This window comes from Hemiscyllium ocellatum, chromosome 20 (genome assembly GCF_020745735.1).
Source record: "Hemiscyllium ocellatum isolate sHemOce1 chromosome 20, sHemOce1.pat.X.cur, whole genome shotgun sequence".
NCBI classification, from domain to species: domain Eukaryota; kingdom Metazoa; phylum Chordata; class Chondrichthyes; order Orectolobiformes; family Hemiscylliidae; genus Hemiscyllium; species Hemiscyllium ocellatum.
In genome coordinates, this window is record NC_083420.1 from 645,513 (window position 1) to 663,087 (window position 17,575).

Below are 17,575 nucleotides of genomic sequence, written 5' to 3' on the forward strand. Positions count from 1 at the left end.
GGGCTATTTTTAAATATATGTGGGGGTCATAATTGTTTTTTATCTTCTTCTCTTTCCCCTCCCGTCATCCTTTGTTCTTTTTTTCTTATCATTTCCTTTTGTTTTTTTCTTCTGGTATGGAATGGGTGGGGGTGGGGAATGGGTGGTTGAGAGGGCCGGGGGGGAGGTCATATATTTCTGTTCTACCAGGAGTGCCTAGGGTTACAGTATGGATGGGTCAGATTGAGTGCCTACTTTAACTTTCTTGTTATAAGATGTTTGTATTTTTTCTTTACTTTGTGTTGTCTGGGGCTGGGGCATGGCTTCAGCTAGATGGAGCTGGAGGGGTTATTGGGTAGTATGAACGCTCCCTGTGGGCAAGGGAAAAAGTCTCCTTTCATTTGTGTTATATGTTGGTTCATTGTAGAAGTAGCTGATAGAAGTTTTGATTTGGTATTTTTGGAAGTTGTATTTTTAAATTTAGACAAACTGCTTATTGTTTTTAACTCGGTCCACTATAAGGGGCGTTCTTCCTCCCGGGGATGTCACAGACTGTTTTGGACAGCTATGGCTAGCCATTCGGTTAAATGGTGCACCTGGAATGTTAAGGGGAGTCATTCATTGATTAAGAGAAAAAAGATACTTTCAAGTCTTAGAAAAGAGGGTCGATGTAGCCTTGCTGCAAGAAACACATGTAACTGATAAGGAGCACTTAAAGTTACAGCAGGGAGGGTTCAGACAGGTGTTTATCTCATCCTCTAATTCGAAAAGTAGAGGAGTTACTATACTCATCCAGAAGAATCTCCCACTTCAGCTATTAGACCAAATTAAGGATGAATATGGGTGGTTTATAATACATAAAGCTTTAATTCATGGAGAAGAATATAGGATTCTGAATGTATAATGTCCCCCCGGTGCAGCCCTTTAAATTTTTAATGGATGTGCTTTCCAGGTTGATGGCCCTTGGAGTGTATCATACAATTTTAGGGGGAGACTTCAACCCACTTATGGATCCCGAGATGGACAGGATGCCTAGGGGTCTTGCGGGTATATCCCTGCAATCCAGGCAGCTGGTGGACCTGAACTGGGAGCTGGGGTTGGTGGATGTGTGGCGATGTCTTCACCCCAAAGGTAGGGATTTCATCTTTTTCTCTATTTCACAAAAGTGCTATATCAGAATTGACATTTTTTTTGTCCCATTGACTTTTTTGAATTCGATGTTATCTTGCAGAATAGGGAACATAGCCATTTCCGATCATGCAGCAGTGCACATGGAGGTCAAGGTCAGTGGTATCGGGATAGGCTCCCGGCACTGGCACATAGACCCTTTCCTATGTTTTATTTTCCTATAAAAATACGTTTATAGAGTATTTTTCATGGGAATTTAAAATATTTTGGGACATTAATTAGGGTACGGCCAGTAATCCATTGGTGCTCTGGGAGACTGCCAAGGCCTGTGCACGGGGTTTGAATATGTCTTACTAAGTGACTCGGAAGCGGCAGAGGGGAGAGCAGCAGCATTTGCTCGAGGCTCACCTCAGGTAGCTGAGTTAACATACTTTGACAGACTGTCTGTAACCAAGTTGCAGCGGATTACAGCCCTCAGGCTCTAAATACTATGCTCACCCAGACAGCAAAGAGGGAAATCTCTTTTGCAAAACAGAGGTTATTTGAGTATGGTGATAAACCAGGTAGATCTAGCGTATCTGGCCAGAAAGAAGAATGCCCCTCAATCTATCACATCCACTAGAGAGTGCTGGTACTCTCACTTGTGATTCCAAAAAGATTAATACAGGATTTAGGAAATTCTACTCTGGAGCTGTACCAGCCGAAGGGCTGTGAGGACAGATTGATGAAGATAGAGCCATTTTTTAAGACCCTGGACCTTCAGGGTGTAAATTCAGAGCAGGCATCCTTACTGAATGCCCCCCTGACAATTCAGGAAATACAGCAGGCGGTGAGGCAGCTCCAGAGTGGTAAAACACCCAGTCCAGATGGATTTCAAAGTGGGTTTTATAAGGAGTGGGTTTTATAAGACATGCTGGCTGGGCCACTCTTGGATATGTACAACTATTCATACAGTCAGGACTGCCTCCCATCCTCTCTGAGAGAAGCAAATATTTTTCTTATTCTTAAGAAAGGGAAAACCCCAAAGGATTGTACTTCGTACAAGCCCATATCGTTACTGAACGTGGATTTTAAAATTCTGTCGAAAATGCTGGCGATAAGGTTGGAGAGGTTTTTGCCCTTCATTGTAAAGGAGGACCAGACATGTTTTATCAAGAGTAGTAGATCTACTAATAATATTAGAAGAGTATTAAACATGGTCCGTGTATGCCAGTAAGGGTCAATTCCGGGCTTGGTAGTCTCCCTGGATGCAGAGAAAGCATTTGAGCGGGTGGAGTGGCTGTACCTCTTTTATGTCCTGGAGTGGTTTGGTCTTGGAGGGTTTTTTCCAGGTGGGTGGCAATTTTATATAGTGACCCGAAAGCAGCAGTCTCACTAATGACATAAGTTTGGATAATTTTAGTATCAGCAGAGGCTGCCGACAAGAGTGCCCTCTCTCACCACTATTATTTACATTGGTGATTGAGCCGCTGGCCGAAGCCATCAGGAGGGATCTCAACATAATTACGCCCCGGAGGTAGGATCAGGCAGGCATAAGATCATCCTTTATGCGGATGATGTTCTTCTCTTTTTAACTGATCTGATGGCATCTGTGCCCCTATTAATCTATTTGGTTTGTTCTCAGGGTATAAAATAAATGTTATGAAGTTGGAGGCCATGCCTGTGGGGGGGCCTTACTAGAATATCTGATTTTGGGGATGGAACCCCTTTCCCTTTCAGGTGGTCACAGGGAGGTTTCCTGTATTTAGTCATTTTTATCACCTCGGTCTTTAATCAATTATATAATTTTGTGCAGTTGCTAGAAAAGATAGGGCAGGACCTTCGGCGTTGGGAGGATCTTCCGATATCGTGGTTGGGTAGTAGGCTCTGGTCAAAATGAATGTTCTTCCTTACTGATTATAGCCCATGTGAATGCTCCCCTTGATGCTGCCTAGGCAAGCACTTCAGAGGCTTTACAGTTGGCTTGGATCTTTCATCTGGCATCATAGGTGGCCTCTTATTAAGCTGGACAAATTGCAGCTTCCACAGGGGATAGGAGGTGTGGATTTCCCGGACTTTAAGAACGATCAGTTGAGTTCCTTATGATCCTCTGTGGCTGACTGGGCCAGCCAGGACCCATGGTCAATCTGGTGGGACATCAAGGCCACCCAGGCACAATGCCCCCTCATCAATTTGTTGTTTATGGACAAGGTGAGGACTGTTATGGACCACTGCAGAAACCCTGATTGTCCTTAACACAGTTAAAGCAGCAAAATGAGGGCAACTTACAAAAACCTTCCCCTTTCACAGCCATGGTGGGAATGTTAGGATTCAGGCTGAGGTCAATGGACACTGGCTTTGCGGTCTGGGAGTCTAGAGGAGCCTCCTGTTTGGGAGATTTATTTGACGGGGAGGTCATGATGTCTTTCGAGCAGCTGAGTCAGAAATATGAGCTATCCAGGAGGGACCTCTTTTATGACTTTCAGATTAGGAACTTTATCCAGAAAAAGACTACATTGATGGTTAGTATATGGAGAGGAGAGTGCTCCGGTCTATGGGCACTCTCTTGGTTAGTACCCGCTATCACTTGTTAGGAAGTAATGTTTCGAAGGACATTGAGCAGCTATGTGGAATCTGGACTCGGGAATTGGGGGTGGAAATCTCGTCAGAGGTGTGGGAGGATATTTGGGAGAGCGTAAGGAAGATTTTGATTTGTAACAGGATGCAGGCTATGCAACTGAAGGTACTCCACAGGGCTCTTTGGCACCGCAGCAGCTTGTGAAATTTAAGACAGGAGTGTCCTCAAAGGGCCCCAAATGTAAAACAGATGTTGGTACACTTACTCATTGCCTGTGGTCATGCCACAGGTTTTGTAGGTACTGGGGCACCATAGCGAGTGTTCTGGAAGGGGTCTTGGGAACTGAGGTTAAGTTGAATGTGGTGTCCTTCCTCTTTAGTTTACCAAATCTCCCCTCTTTGGATGTGCATGGGAAGGAACTGTTTAATATTCTTTCATTCTATACGAGAAAGAATATTCTAATGAGCTGGATGTTGGAGAATCCCCTGGGACTTTCAGGCTGGCATAGATTATGATTAGATTAGATTTACAGTGTGGAAACAGGCCCTTCGGCCCAACAAGTCCACACCGACCCGCCGAAGCGCAACCCACCCATACCCCTACACTTTACCACTTACCTAACACTACGAGCAATTTAGCATGGCCAATTCACCTGACCCGCACATCTTTGGACTGTGGGAGGAAACCGGAGCACCCGGAGGAAACCCACGCAGACACGGGGAGAACGTGCAAACTCCACACAGTCAGTCGCCTGAGTTGGGAATTGAACCCGGGTCTCAGGCGCTGTGAGGCAGCAGTGCTAACCACTGTGCCACCGTGCCACCCACGGAGCACGGAGTTTGGAGCACATCCCCCTGGACTTGCTTACAAGTATGGTGCACCAGAAAACGGAACTGTTTTATAGAACATGGTGGCCCTTTCTGAATTATATAGACACAGACTTGTCAGCTGTAATGATCATGGCCTTTGTGTAGCCATGAGGGCTGTGTGTCCGGTGGGGATTCCTGGGGGGAAGAATCCTGAGCAAATATGGGTTTGCTTACTAATGCTCCTGGTGGTGGGGAGCTTTGGTGGATTGCGCTGACTGTAGTAACTTAACTGAATATAACTTAATTTACCTTAGTTTAACTTTTCTTAGTTATTCATTGAATTGTAGTTTTGTAGATTTTTTTCTTCCTCGGTGGTTTATGGGGTAGAGTAGGAGTTTGTTTTCTGTTATCGACATTATATTATGAGGTTGTTACACTATTTTATAGTGATTTTGTAATTTTGTAAAAAATTTAAAATCGTTTTTTTCAATAAAAATATTTACAAAACAAAATCACACAACACCAGGTTATAGTCCAACAGATATATTTGGAAGCATTTCAGTTGCATGACACTAGTCTTTTGCTATAAATTCTGTATCTTATGATCCTGGTCCACAACCACCTGATGAAGGAGCAACGCTCCTAAAGCTAGTGCTTCCAAATAAACCTGTTGTACTATAACCTGGTGTTGTGTGATCTTTAACTTCACCTAAAATTGTATTGTTTTGTCGAATTGCTAAACATTTGCAGCATTCATGATAATAGGATACATCAGACATTGAAATATAAAAACAAGAATGGACAGATGCTAAGTTAACTGTTAAATCTAGACATTGCTACAAATAGTCACTTAGTGAAACAGAATTTGTGTATTGCTGAAAAGAGAGACATGCTGTCAAAGCTTTCCATCTTGCAGTATCCAGCACTGAATCACAAAAACACAAAATCTATCCTTTCTTTTGTTTACTCATTCAAGGGAGGAAGGCTTCACTGGCTGAGGCAGCATTTATTGTTTATGTCTCCTTGCCCTTGACAAGGTGATGGTGAGCTGCCTTCTTGAACCACTGCAGCCCATCTAGTATGGGTAGACCCACAATGCCTTTAGGTAGGGACTTCCATGATTTTGATGCAGCAACACTGAAGGAACTGAGATATATTTTCCTGTCAGGATGGTGTGTGGTTTGGAGGGGTAGTGCCTCGGTGTCCTGTTGTCTTTGTCCATCTAGATGGAAGTGATCATGAGTTTGAAAGGTACTATCTAAGGACCTTTGGTGAATTTCTGCAGTGCACTGCTGCTACTGAGCTTCAATAGTAGAGGAAACAGATGTTTGTGGATGTGTTGACAATTAAAGGGGCTGCTTTGTCCTTGCTGGTGTCAAAATTCTTGGATGTTTCTGGAGCTGCACTCATCCAGGCAAGTGGGCAATATTCCATCACATCCCATAAAGTATGGAACCAGTTCCCTGAGTATTCTATGGATAGTATTGAAACTGATATTCAGAATGAACGATGTAAGAACTTGTATTTAAAGATTCCCATTTGTGACTTTAGATATTCTAAAGGGCTTTACAGCTAACCACACACTGTTTGAAGTATAGTTGCTATTGGGACATAGGGAATGAGGCAGTCAACATGCACACTGCAAGGTTCCAAATAATTGTGAGATAATGGCCAGATAATAGCGTTTGAATGACGTCAATCAAAAGATGAATATCAGCCAGGAGATGAACATTTCAAACTACAAATATGAACAATATGTCTGTGCATAATGTTAAATTACCCAAAAGGTGAAAACAAATACAAATACCTGTAACTAATTTTTTTAGTTGGATGTAACTAGCTAGGTCAGCAATTGTTGCCCATCCCAACTTACTCAGATGGCAATTAGGAGTCAATCACATTGCTGTGGGTCTGGAGTCACATGTAGGGCCAGACCAGATCAGTAGGCGAGGTTTTGACTCCAGATACTTACTGCATTCAATTTTCACCAAATGTCATGAAGGAATTTGAATCCATGTCCAAAACATTAGTCTGGGGTTTTGGAATTTTCATCCAGTGACATTTCTTTGATGAGGTGGCGGTGGCAATGGTTATCAAATACACGTTTCTTAATCTCAAGATTGAACTAAACAATGATAAGGATATTACCTGGTAACCTCTCCAGAAAGACTGAATTATAAGTGCAGCTTCATCTTCTGACAATAAGAGAGACAGAGGGATTGGCGGTCTAGGACTGAAAGAAAATTAAGATGATTGTTGGTATATGTCTTATGCTTAACTGTTATGTAATTTTTCCCTGACATGGTGGTAACAATTCAGGCAGAACAGATTGAAGAGAACTAGACAGAAACAAAATACTGATACAGACTAATTTAAGAGTTGGCTGCATCAGGACTAATTAAAGAGGAATCACTGATAACAGAAATAAATTATTGTCAAGAATCTAGGAAACCTGCTATTAATTCAATTTTTCCGTGTAACCTAACATTTATGAATTTTTGAAGTAAAGCCATTGAGACATGACGACAGACCAACATAATCTTTTACAATAAAACAAAACAAACAAAGATCACGTGATGGAAGTGTTTGACGGGTCCATTAACTGACACACTTGATTTTCCTCATTATAACAAAAAAATGAAATTATTAAGCAGAGATATATTATCAGGTAAGCAGTAGCATTTTTGGGAGCAGTTCCAAATAAAAAAAACCTCACTCTTCCCTTCATTTAATATCAATTCAGTTTATAAAGGCAGAAATTAAAAACAACTGTTCAACATAATGAGGCCCATGAAACTTTAGTGGTGCAGTGATATATCATAAGAATATAAGAAATAGGAGCAGGAGTAGGCCATCTGGCCTGTTGAGCCTGCTCTGCTACTCAATAAGATCATGGTTGATCTTTTTGTAGACTTAGGTCCATTTATCCGTCCACGCACCATAATCCTTAATTCCCTTACTGTTCAAAAATTAATGTTTGCCTTAAAAGCATTTAACAAGGTAGCCTCAACTACTTCACTGGGGGAAGAAATTCCTCTTCAACTCAGCCCTAAATCTGCTTTCTCTTATTTTGAGGCTATGCCCCCCAGTTCTAGATTTTCTTGCAAGTGGAACCAACCTCCCTGATTCTATCTTGTTTATTTCCTTCATAACTTTATATATTTCTATAAGATTCCGCACTCCACCTCCCCCCCGCCCCATTTCTTCTAAATTCCAATTCGTATAGTCCCTGTCTACTCAATCTCTACCTCACAAGCTACCCCTCTCAATTCTGGAATCAACCCAGCGAACCTCCTCTGCACCTGCTACATTGCTAATATATCCTTTCTCAAATGAGACCAAACTGTACAGAGGACTCCAGGTATGGCCTCACCAGTGCGCTATACAGCTGTAGTATACATCCCTGTTTTTAAACTCCATCACTCTAGCGATGAAGGATAATATTCCATTTGTTTTCATAATTACCTGTTGCATTTGCAAACCAATTTTTTATGTTTCATGCACAAGGACACCCAGGACCCTCTGCACAGGAGTATGCTACAGTTTTTCAGTATTTAAATAATACACCATTTTGCTTGTCATTCCTCATAAAGTGGATAACTTCACATTTACATACATTGTACTCCATCTGCCAGACTCTTGCCCATTCACTTATCTATATCCCTCTATAGACTTTCAGTGCCCTCTGCACACTTTGCTTTACCATTCATCTTAGTGTCATCTGTGAACTTTGATACATTACGCGTGATTTCCAACTCTAGATCATCTATGTAAATTGTAAACAATTGCAGTCCCAACTCTGTCCCTGAGGCACACACACTAGCCACTGATCGCCAACCAGGAAAACACCCATTTATCCCCATTCTTTGTTTTCTGTTAGTCAACCAATCTTCTTTCCATGCTAATACATCACCAGTAACTCCATGCACCTTTATCTTATGCTGAAGCCATTTGTGCGGGATCTTGTCGAATGCCTTCTGGAAATCCAAATTCACCGTATCGGAATTGGTACTGGGTAACAAACTTGGCCAGATATTAGATATGAAGGTAGGTGAGCACTTTGGTGATAGTGACCACTAATCGGTTACGTTTAGTTTAGTGATGGAAAGGGATAGGTATATACCACAGGGCAAGAGTTATAGCTAGGAAAAAGGCAATTGTGATGTGATTAGGCAAGGTTTAGGATGCATAGGCTGGGGAAGGAAACTACAGGTTATGGGCATAATTGAAATGTGGAGCTTATTCAAGGACCAGCGACTGCATTTCCTTGATAAGTATGTACCTATCAGGCAGGGAGGAAATTATCGAATGAGGGTGCCATGGTTTACTAAGGAAGTTGAATTTTTTGTCAAGCAGAAGAAGGAGGATTACATAAGGTTGAGATGAGAAGGCTCAGTTAGGGTGCTTAAGTGTTACAAGGTAGGACCTAAAGAGAGAGCTAAGAAGAGCCGCCAAGAGGGAAGATGAGAAGTCGTTGGCAGGTAGGATCAAGAAAAACCTTAAAGTTTTCTACAGGTTGTCAGGAATAAAAGAATGACAAGATCAAGATTAGGGCCTATCAAGGACAGTAGTGGGAAGTTGTATGTGGAGCCCGGAGAGATAGGAAAGGCGCTAAATGAATATTTTTTGACAGTATTCAGACAGGAAAAAGACAATGTTGTCGAGGAGAATACTGAGATACAGGATATTAGACTAGAGTACAGTAGATTCCCTACAGTGTGGAAACAGGCCCATCAGCCCAAAAGTCCAGACTGACCTTCACTGATGGTACCACACAGGTACAGAAGGCCATGGGATTTAGCTCCATTTTTATCCCTCAGGTGCGGGAATTTTCAACTGCAGCCACCTGGTCATCAAGGCAGTAACTAAGCAACCAGCAGCATTCATAAAAAGGAAGGGATTCCACCCCTTCAATGTTCAGCTAATATATGACTCTAAAAATGCCTCTCACAGTTGCGTGCATGCTATTCTGGGATGTGCCATAACATTTTTATCATCACCAAATAGTAACCTGTTTCTGGCACTGGTGAGAATGCGCAGATGGCTGTTTGGGTACATCGGATCTCCACCACTTCCTCCAGCAGCCATTCCACACATGCACCACCTTCTGTGTGAAAACATTGCCCCTTAGGTCTCTTTTATATCTTTCCCCTCTCACCCTAAACACGTGGCTCAGTGGTTAGCACTGCTGCCTCACAGACCAGGGTCCCAGATTCAATTCCAGCCTCGGGCGACTGTCTGTGTGGAGTTTGTACATTCTCTCCATGTCTGCATGGGTTTCCTTCCACAGACCAAAGGTGTGCAAGTGAGGTGAATTGACCATGATAAATTGCCCATAGTGTTAAGTGCATTAGTCAGAGGGGAAATGGGTCTGGGTGGGTTACTCTTCGGAGGGTCGATGTGGACTGGTTGGGCCGATGGGCCTGTTTCCACACTGTAGAGAATCTAATCTAATCGATGCCGTCTAGTTCTGGACTTCCCCATCCCAGGGAAAAGACCTTGCCTATTTACCCTATGCATGGTCCTCAGGATTTTATAAATCTCTACAAGGTCACCCCTCAGCCTCCAACGCTCCAGGGAAAACAGTCCCAGACTGTTCAACCTCTCCCTATAGCTCAAATCGTCTAACCCTGGCAACATCCTCGTAAGTAAAAAGTGAGGTCTGCGGATGCTGGCGATCAGAGCTGAAAATGTGTTGCTGGTTAAAGCGCAGCAGGTCAGGCAGCATCCAAGGAACAGGAAATTCGACGTTTTGGGCCAGAGCCCTTCATCAGGAATCAGGCTTGTGCCCGAAACGTCGAATTTCCTGTTCCTTGGATGCTGCCTGACCTGCTGCGCTTTAACCAGCAACACATTTTCAGCCAACATCTTTGTAAATCTTTTTTGAACTCTTTCAAGTTTCACAATATCCTTCTGATAGCAAGGATACCTGAATTGCACACAATATTCCAAAAGTGGCCTAACCAATGTTCTGTACAGCCGCAACATGACCTCACGACTCCTGTACTTAATACTCTGACCAATAATGGAAAGCATACTGAATGCCTTCTTCACTATCCTATCTACCTGCGACTCTACTTTCAAGGAGCTATGAACCGCACTCCAAGGTCTTTTTGTTCAGCAACTCTCCGTAGGACCTTACCATTAAGTGTATAAGTCCTACTAAGATTTGCTTTCCCAAAATACAGCACCTTGTATTTATCTAAATTAAACTCTATTTGCCACTTGGTAAATACAAGGATTGCAGCTGCTGAAAACCAAATTCTAGATTAGAGTAGTGCTGGAAAAGCACAGCAGTTCAGGCAGCATCCGAGGAGCAGGAAAATCGACATTTCGGGCAAAAAGCCCTTCATCAGGAATAGAGGCAGAGTGCCTGAAAGGTGGAGAGATAAATGAGAGGAGGGTGGGGGTGGGGAGAAAGTAGCATAGAGTACAATAGCTGAATGCGGGTGGGGATGGAGGTGATAGGTCAGAGAGGAGGGTGGGGGAAGATAGCAAAGAGTACAATGGGTGAATGGGGGTGGGGATGAAGGTGATAGGTCAGAGAGGAGGGTGGAGTGGATAGGTGGAAAGGAATAGAGGCAGGTAGGGACAAGTCATGGGGACAGTGCTGAGCTGGAAGTTTGGAACTCGGGTGAGGTGGGGGAAGGGGAAATGAGGAAACCAGTGAGGGGCTTTGCCCGAAATGTCGATTTTCCTGCTCCTCGGGTGCTGCCTGAACTGCTGTGCTTTTCCAGCACCACTCTAATCCAGAATCTATTTGCCACTTCTCAGCCCATTGGCCCATCTGATCAAGATCCCAATGGAATCTGAGGTAACCTTTATCGCTGTCCACTACACCTCCAATTTTGGTGTCATTTGCAAACTTACTAACTGTACCGCTTATGGTGACATCCAAATCATTTATATAAATGACAAAAAATAATGGACGCAGCACCGATCTTTGTGGCACTCCGCTGGTCACAGGCCTTCAGTCTGAAAAACAACCCTCCACCACCACCCTCTGTCTTCTACCTTTGAGCCAGTTCTGTATCCAACAGCTAGTTCTTCCTGTATTCTATGAGATCTAACCTTGCTAACTAGTCTCTCATGGGGAAACTTGTTGAACGCCTTGCTGAAGTCCATATAGATCACGTCTACTGCTCTGCCCTCATAAATCCTCTTTGTTACTTCTTCAAAAACTCCATCAAGTTTGTGAGACATGATTTCCCACACAGAAAGCCATGTTGACTATCCCTAATTAGTCTTTGCTTTTCCAAATACATGTATATCCTGTCCCTCAGGATTCCTTCCAACAACTTGCCCACCACTGAGGTCAGGCTCACTGGTCTCTTGTTCCCTGGCTTGTCCTTACCACCTTTCTTAAATAGTGGCATCACGTTAGCCAACCTCCAGTCTTGAGGCATCTCACCTATGACTATCGATGATACAAATCAGCAAGAGGCCCAGTAATCACCATTTAGACTCAAAACATTAGCTTGCTATTTATCCATTTAGTTTGTATTGAGCTTCCCTAAATTATTGAAAATGTTTCTCAAAAATCAGATGATGTAAAGAAATAAATAGAATACGTCTATTTATTTTAAAGCACTATTGACCATTAATTCAGAACAAGCAACTTCCAAATCAGAAGAAAGTTAGAATTATACTTGCCAATATTTTAGTTATAAGCTATCTTTCAACGTCTTTCTCGTCATTACGTGACATTTGGACTCATTGAATAAATAAGGCCATGGCATAGCAAATAACCTCAGTGGTCACCTCGTTTCTAAAACAATTAACTAATTAGAGCATTCTGTCTCATTTTGTCTTGAAAATTCATCAATCACATACCCAGCCACTTGTTTGAAAAAAGGCATTCATAGATTTTGATTTGTTTGTAAAGAAGTAAATGTACAATCTATATTCTTCAAGTTTTATTTGTATCACAGCAAATGTTTTGATGTAGCCCTTCTGACAGAACTATCTGTTCGCTTTGAAAGAGTCTGTCATTTACAAATGGAAAGATACCTATTTTTATCAGATTAAGTACTTACTGATCCTTAAGCCATCCTTTAACAAAGGGAATTTCACTGAAGGCAACAAACTTCTTGCCAACCCTCTTTGGATTCTTGCTATGAAATTAACAGACCAAAATTATAATTAGCTTTCTGTCATTTATTGCAAGAATATGCATTCTTTGAAACATGACTTGGGCAAACAAAAGGAGGTAATTTTAAACTCCTGCTCACGTATTAGTGTATAAAATATAGATGACTAGTATATCAAAGCCATTTCCTATCAGTAAAACTAAATAAATTGAAAACTAGTAAAATAGAGAAACTTACTTGTACAACCATTCTGCCAAAAAGTCACAAGCATTGAATTTAGTCTTTTTTCTCTGAAGAGAAAAGCAAATGCAATATTGGAAAATTGATTTGTTACAAAGAAACACATGTTAATTGACACAAAACAGAAATTTCTGGAGAAACTCAGCAGGTCTGGTGGAGAGAAAGCAGAGTTAACATTTCCAGTACCCTTCTTCAGAACATGTTAAATGACTATGGGCATTCAATTCAGTTTAGAAACTATAACTATCTTTGTGAAGGGAAAGTATGTACCATCCATCTGTCTCTTTTAATAAAACCAATTGGTCTTATGCTAACTGCATTTCAGAAGACAGTGAGTTTAGAGCTGAACTAGAAATCGGTGGTATACGTGTGTATATATAATGAAAAGCAATAAAAAACAAAAAAAAACAATCTGAAGGAACACAAAGAGATCTAAGGTTGCTATATTGGTGCAGTTATGCAAAATTCTCTTGAAAGTTACAACTTACAATTATCTGTATACAATGAACAAACTTAGTGATTGTTGTAAATTTTATAAAGAACAGAACCATAACAACGAGCACCCGAGCTACAAATTTTCTCACAAACTTTGAATTTTATAAAGATTTTGGAAACGGTGTAACACCTCTTTCATGATATATGAAATTAATAAACTTGAATATTATAGGACATTTAGGTTTAGTTTGGTTATGTGTAAATTTTAAGCAGTGTATATGTACAGTGTACAATAAAAGACATTGACTGGTAAAGGATCGGAATTGGTAGCATTGTAGTAACAGGACTGGGGCTGTAATCCAGGGGCCTCAACTAGTACTCCAGAGACATGAGTTCAAATCCTGCTATGACAGTTGGTGGTACTTAAATTCAGCTAATTAATTAATCTGGAATAAAATAGTGATTTGATTAAAAATGAATTTATTGGCTTGTCGTATAGACCTGGGGGAAAGTGAGGACTGCAGATGCTGGAGATCAGAGCTGAAAATGTGTTGCTGGAAAAGTGCAGCAGGTCAGGCAGCATCCAAGGAGCAGGAAAGTCAACGTTTCGGGCATGAGCCCTTCTTCAGGAATGTCGTATAGACCTACCTGTTTTTTACCGTCTTTAAGATTAAGAAATCTACTATCCTTGCATTATCTAGCCTAATTGTTGTTTCTTACTGTCCTCTGAAAAAGCATAGCAAGCCACTCAGGTGTCCACAAAAGCACTTTATGAAGACAGCACATCAAGTCATGGCAAGATTTAATTGGATAGAACTTCCCAGAGTTTTTCTTCCATTAATCTGTTTGGAAGTTAATTCTTGAAATTAGTTCTAAATTTCTCTTTTATCAGTTTAAAATATGTGTTTTTTTTAGATTCGATTCCCTACAGTGTGGAAACAGACCCTTTGGCCCATAAGTCCACACCGATCCTCCAAAGAGTAACCCACCCAGACACATTTCCCTCTGACTAATGAACCTAACAACAATGGACAATTTAGCACAGCCAACTCACCTGACCTGCACATCTTTGGACTGTGGGAGGAAACCAGAGCACCCAGAGGAAATCCACACAGAGCTGAAAATGTGTTGCTGGAAAGGCGCAGCAGGTCAGGCAGCATCCAAGGAACAGGAGATTCGACATTTCGGGCATTCCTGAAAAAGGGCTTATGCCCGAATCTCTTGGATGCTGCCTGACCTGCTGCGCTTTTCCAGCAACTCATTTTCAGCTCTGATCTCCAGCATCTGCAGACCTCACTTTCTCCTTGAAGAAATCGACACAGACACAGGGAGAATGTGCAAACTCCACACAGACAGTTGCCCAAGGCTGGAACCGAACCTGGGACCCTGGCGTTGTGAGGCAGCAGTGCTAACCACTGAGCCAGTGTTCTTTAGTCCTATTCTTAAAATTAAGTTGCAAGTAAATTTATGGAGTTATCTTTTTCATATGCTTTACTATTATATATCGTAGAATCACGTCAGATATTACACTCAAGTTGAAAAGCCATGTTTCTCCAGTCTATTCTCAACTAGAACTCTTGGGGACACTGAATACAGAAAAGTGCTAAAGAAAATGTGCTCAACAGCCAAGGGATTGAGGTAATGCTGTGACAAAGCAATGTTGCAGAAATGGAACTAAACATTCCAAATAATAGACAGGATGGGAGATCCACTAATCAGTTCCAGGCCAGATGGATCATGGAGGCTTTGCTTGATTTAATTCAGCAAGATAAAGTGGAGAGGAAGTAGCAGTAGAATCAGTGACAAGGAAGTGAAGTTTACGGGCTGCAAAATTTGCCATTTCCCTTACCAATGTGCAATGCGGATGGAAGGTATACAATGCAGAATAATGATGACTAATAAGTGACTGATATATGTTACCTTTTAGAAATTGTACTTTTTTCTAATAACTGACATTTAGACCTTGAGTTCAGACCAGAGAGTTACATTTGACTTTTGACATAACCGGAAAAGAATGTCAAGAAAGTGCTCCAATAGCACTGATGATGTTCCCTAGCCAGGGAACGAAACGTTTGCAGCAAAAACTTCCAGCTCAGCGAACAGAACCACAACAACGGATACCCAAGCTACAAATCTTCAACCAGACTTTAAATGTCAAGAAAGACGCCAATTCACTGTCATCCCTTATTTGGTCGACAATACAAGTTAAAATTACACACATGTTGAGAGAAAAAAACAACAAAAGGGATTGAACACGAATCCATGAGTTGGAAACTTTTTGGTTCATCTGGGAAAACAAATGGCAATGAAATAATGGTACAGGAAAAACAGGAAATATCTGTTCAATGTGCATTGTTGCTTTCTGATGTCTTACTTAGATTACAGTGATATGGAAATAGTTGCATAAGCATTCAAAGTTTAGAAATGTGACATAACTGCTAGAAATACCATGTAGTTTTTAAATACAATGGTCAATGGGTATGAATATGAAAAATTGCAATTTTTGTAGGTTAGTCATTGTAAAATTTGATTCTATTGGAATTTGTAAAGATTATGGGCGGCACGGTGGCACAGTGGTTAGCACTGCTGCCTCACAGCGCCTGTAGACCCGGGTTCAATTCCCGACTCAGGCGACTGACTGTGTGGAGTTTGCACGTTCTCCCCGTGTCTGCGTGGGTTTCCTCCGGGTGCTCCGGTTTCCTCCCACAGTCCAAAGATGTGCGGGTCAGGTGAATTGGCCAAGCTAAATTGCCCGTAGTGTTAGGTAAAGGGTAATGTAGGGGTATGGGTGGGTTACGCTTCGGCGGGTCGGTGTGGACTTGTTGGGCCGAAGGGCCTGTTTCCACACTGTAAATCTAATCTAATTAACAATTAAATAGTTATCCTTGATACAAAGTTTATTGGAAATACTAATTTCAAATAACTCAATAAATTTGTGCATCCAGGGTGCCCATCACTCTGATGATTTGGAGACACCGGTGTTGGACTGAGGTGTACAAAGTTAACAATCACATAACACCAGGTTATAGTCCAACTGGTTTAAGTGGAAGCACTAGCTTTCAGAGCTCTGCTCCTTTATCAGATTGTTGTGGAGTACACAATTGTAAGACACAGAATTTATAGCAAAAGTTTACAGTGTGATATAACTGAAATTGTACTTTGAAAAATACCTTGATTGTTTGTTGAGTCTCTCATCTGTTAGAATGACCATGTTAGTTTCACTTCTTTCATATGTAATTCACAAAACATTTTTTAAAAGTTACATTCTCAGGTTAACTGTAACAATTGGTGTCAGCCCAGATAAAATGTTGAAGGTGTTAGCCCCCTGTGTTCTGTTGTCTGTGCCATAATGTTTAGACTGATTCTAATCTAAAAAACGAGTTAACAGTCTTACATGAATTCATGCAGTGTTTGAGCAAAGTACAATGCAACTCTGCAAGTACAAATTCACCCCACTAAAGTATATTAGTGCATGTGGGTTTTTGTGTGTGTGTGTGTGTGTGTGTGTGTGTCTGTCTGTCTGGGATGGGAGGTTGTGAGTGTCTATGAGAGAGAGTGTATATGTGTATGTGTGAGTGTAAAGGGGTCTAAGTCTGTGAGAAGGCGCATGTGTGAGTGTAGGAGTGTGTGTGTCTGTAGGATTGTGTGTATGTGTGTGTGTTTTGAGTGGGGGGGTTGTGAGTGTCTGTGAGAGTGTGTGTGTGTGTGTGTGTGTGTGTGTGTGTGTGTGTGTGTGTGTGTGTGTAAAGGGGTCTAAGTCTGTGAGAGAGTGCTTGTGTGAGTTTGGGTGCCTGCATTTCTGTTGAAACTTGATGTCGATATGTGCGATCTTCTTGGAGATCCTCTCCACTATACACACATTGAGACTCCTACACACACACACACACACACACACAAACACACACACACACAAACACACACACACACACACAGGCTCCCTCAGACACACACATTCCCACACTCTCACATGCACCCTCTCACAGACTTAGACCCTTTACACTCGCACACACACATATACTCTCTCTTACAGATACTTACAGCTCCCCACCCCAGACAGACACACACACACACTCCACACTCACACATGTATCCTCTCACAGACTTAGACCACTTTACACTCACACACACATATATACACTCTCTCACAGACACTCTCAAACCCCCACCCCAGACACACACGCACACTCCTAGACACACACACACACACACACACTCACCCTCTTACAAACACACACACATACACTTCCTCATCACACATGCACTATCTCACAGACTTAGAACCCTTTACACTCACACACACATTCTGGATCAGTGGTGCTGGAAGAGCACAGCAGTTC

The 17,575-nt window shown here is 41.8% G+C and overlaps 1 protein-coding gene across 1 annotated transcript in view; it reads right to left on the reverse strand.

Moving 5' to 3' along the window:
• Positions 1-17,575, reverse strand: part of iqck (IQ motif containing K) — a 118,859-nt gene that overhangs the window by 43,150 nt on the left and 58,134 nt on the right. Inside the window, exons 5-7 of the mRNA XM_060840089.1 lie at positions 12,801-12,853; positions 12,510-12,587; positions 6,622-6,706 (exon numbers count right to left, since the gene is read on the reverse strand). Coding sequence (XP_060696072.1) covers positions 6,622-6,706; positions 12,510-12,587; positions 12,801-12,853 — 216 coding nt within the window. The remainder of the gene's footprint in view (positions 1-6,621; positions 6,707-12,509; positions 12,588-12,800; positions 12,854-17,575) is intronic.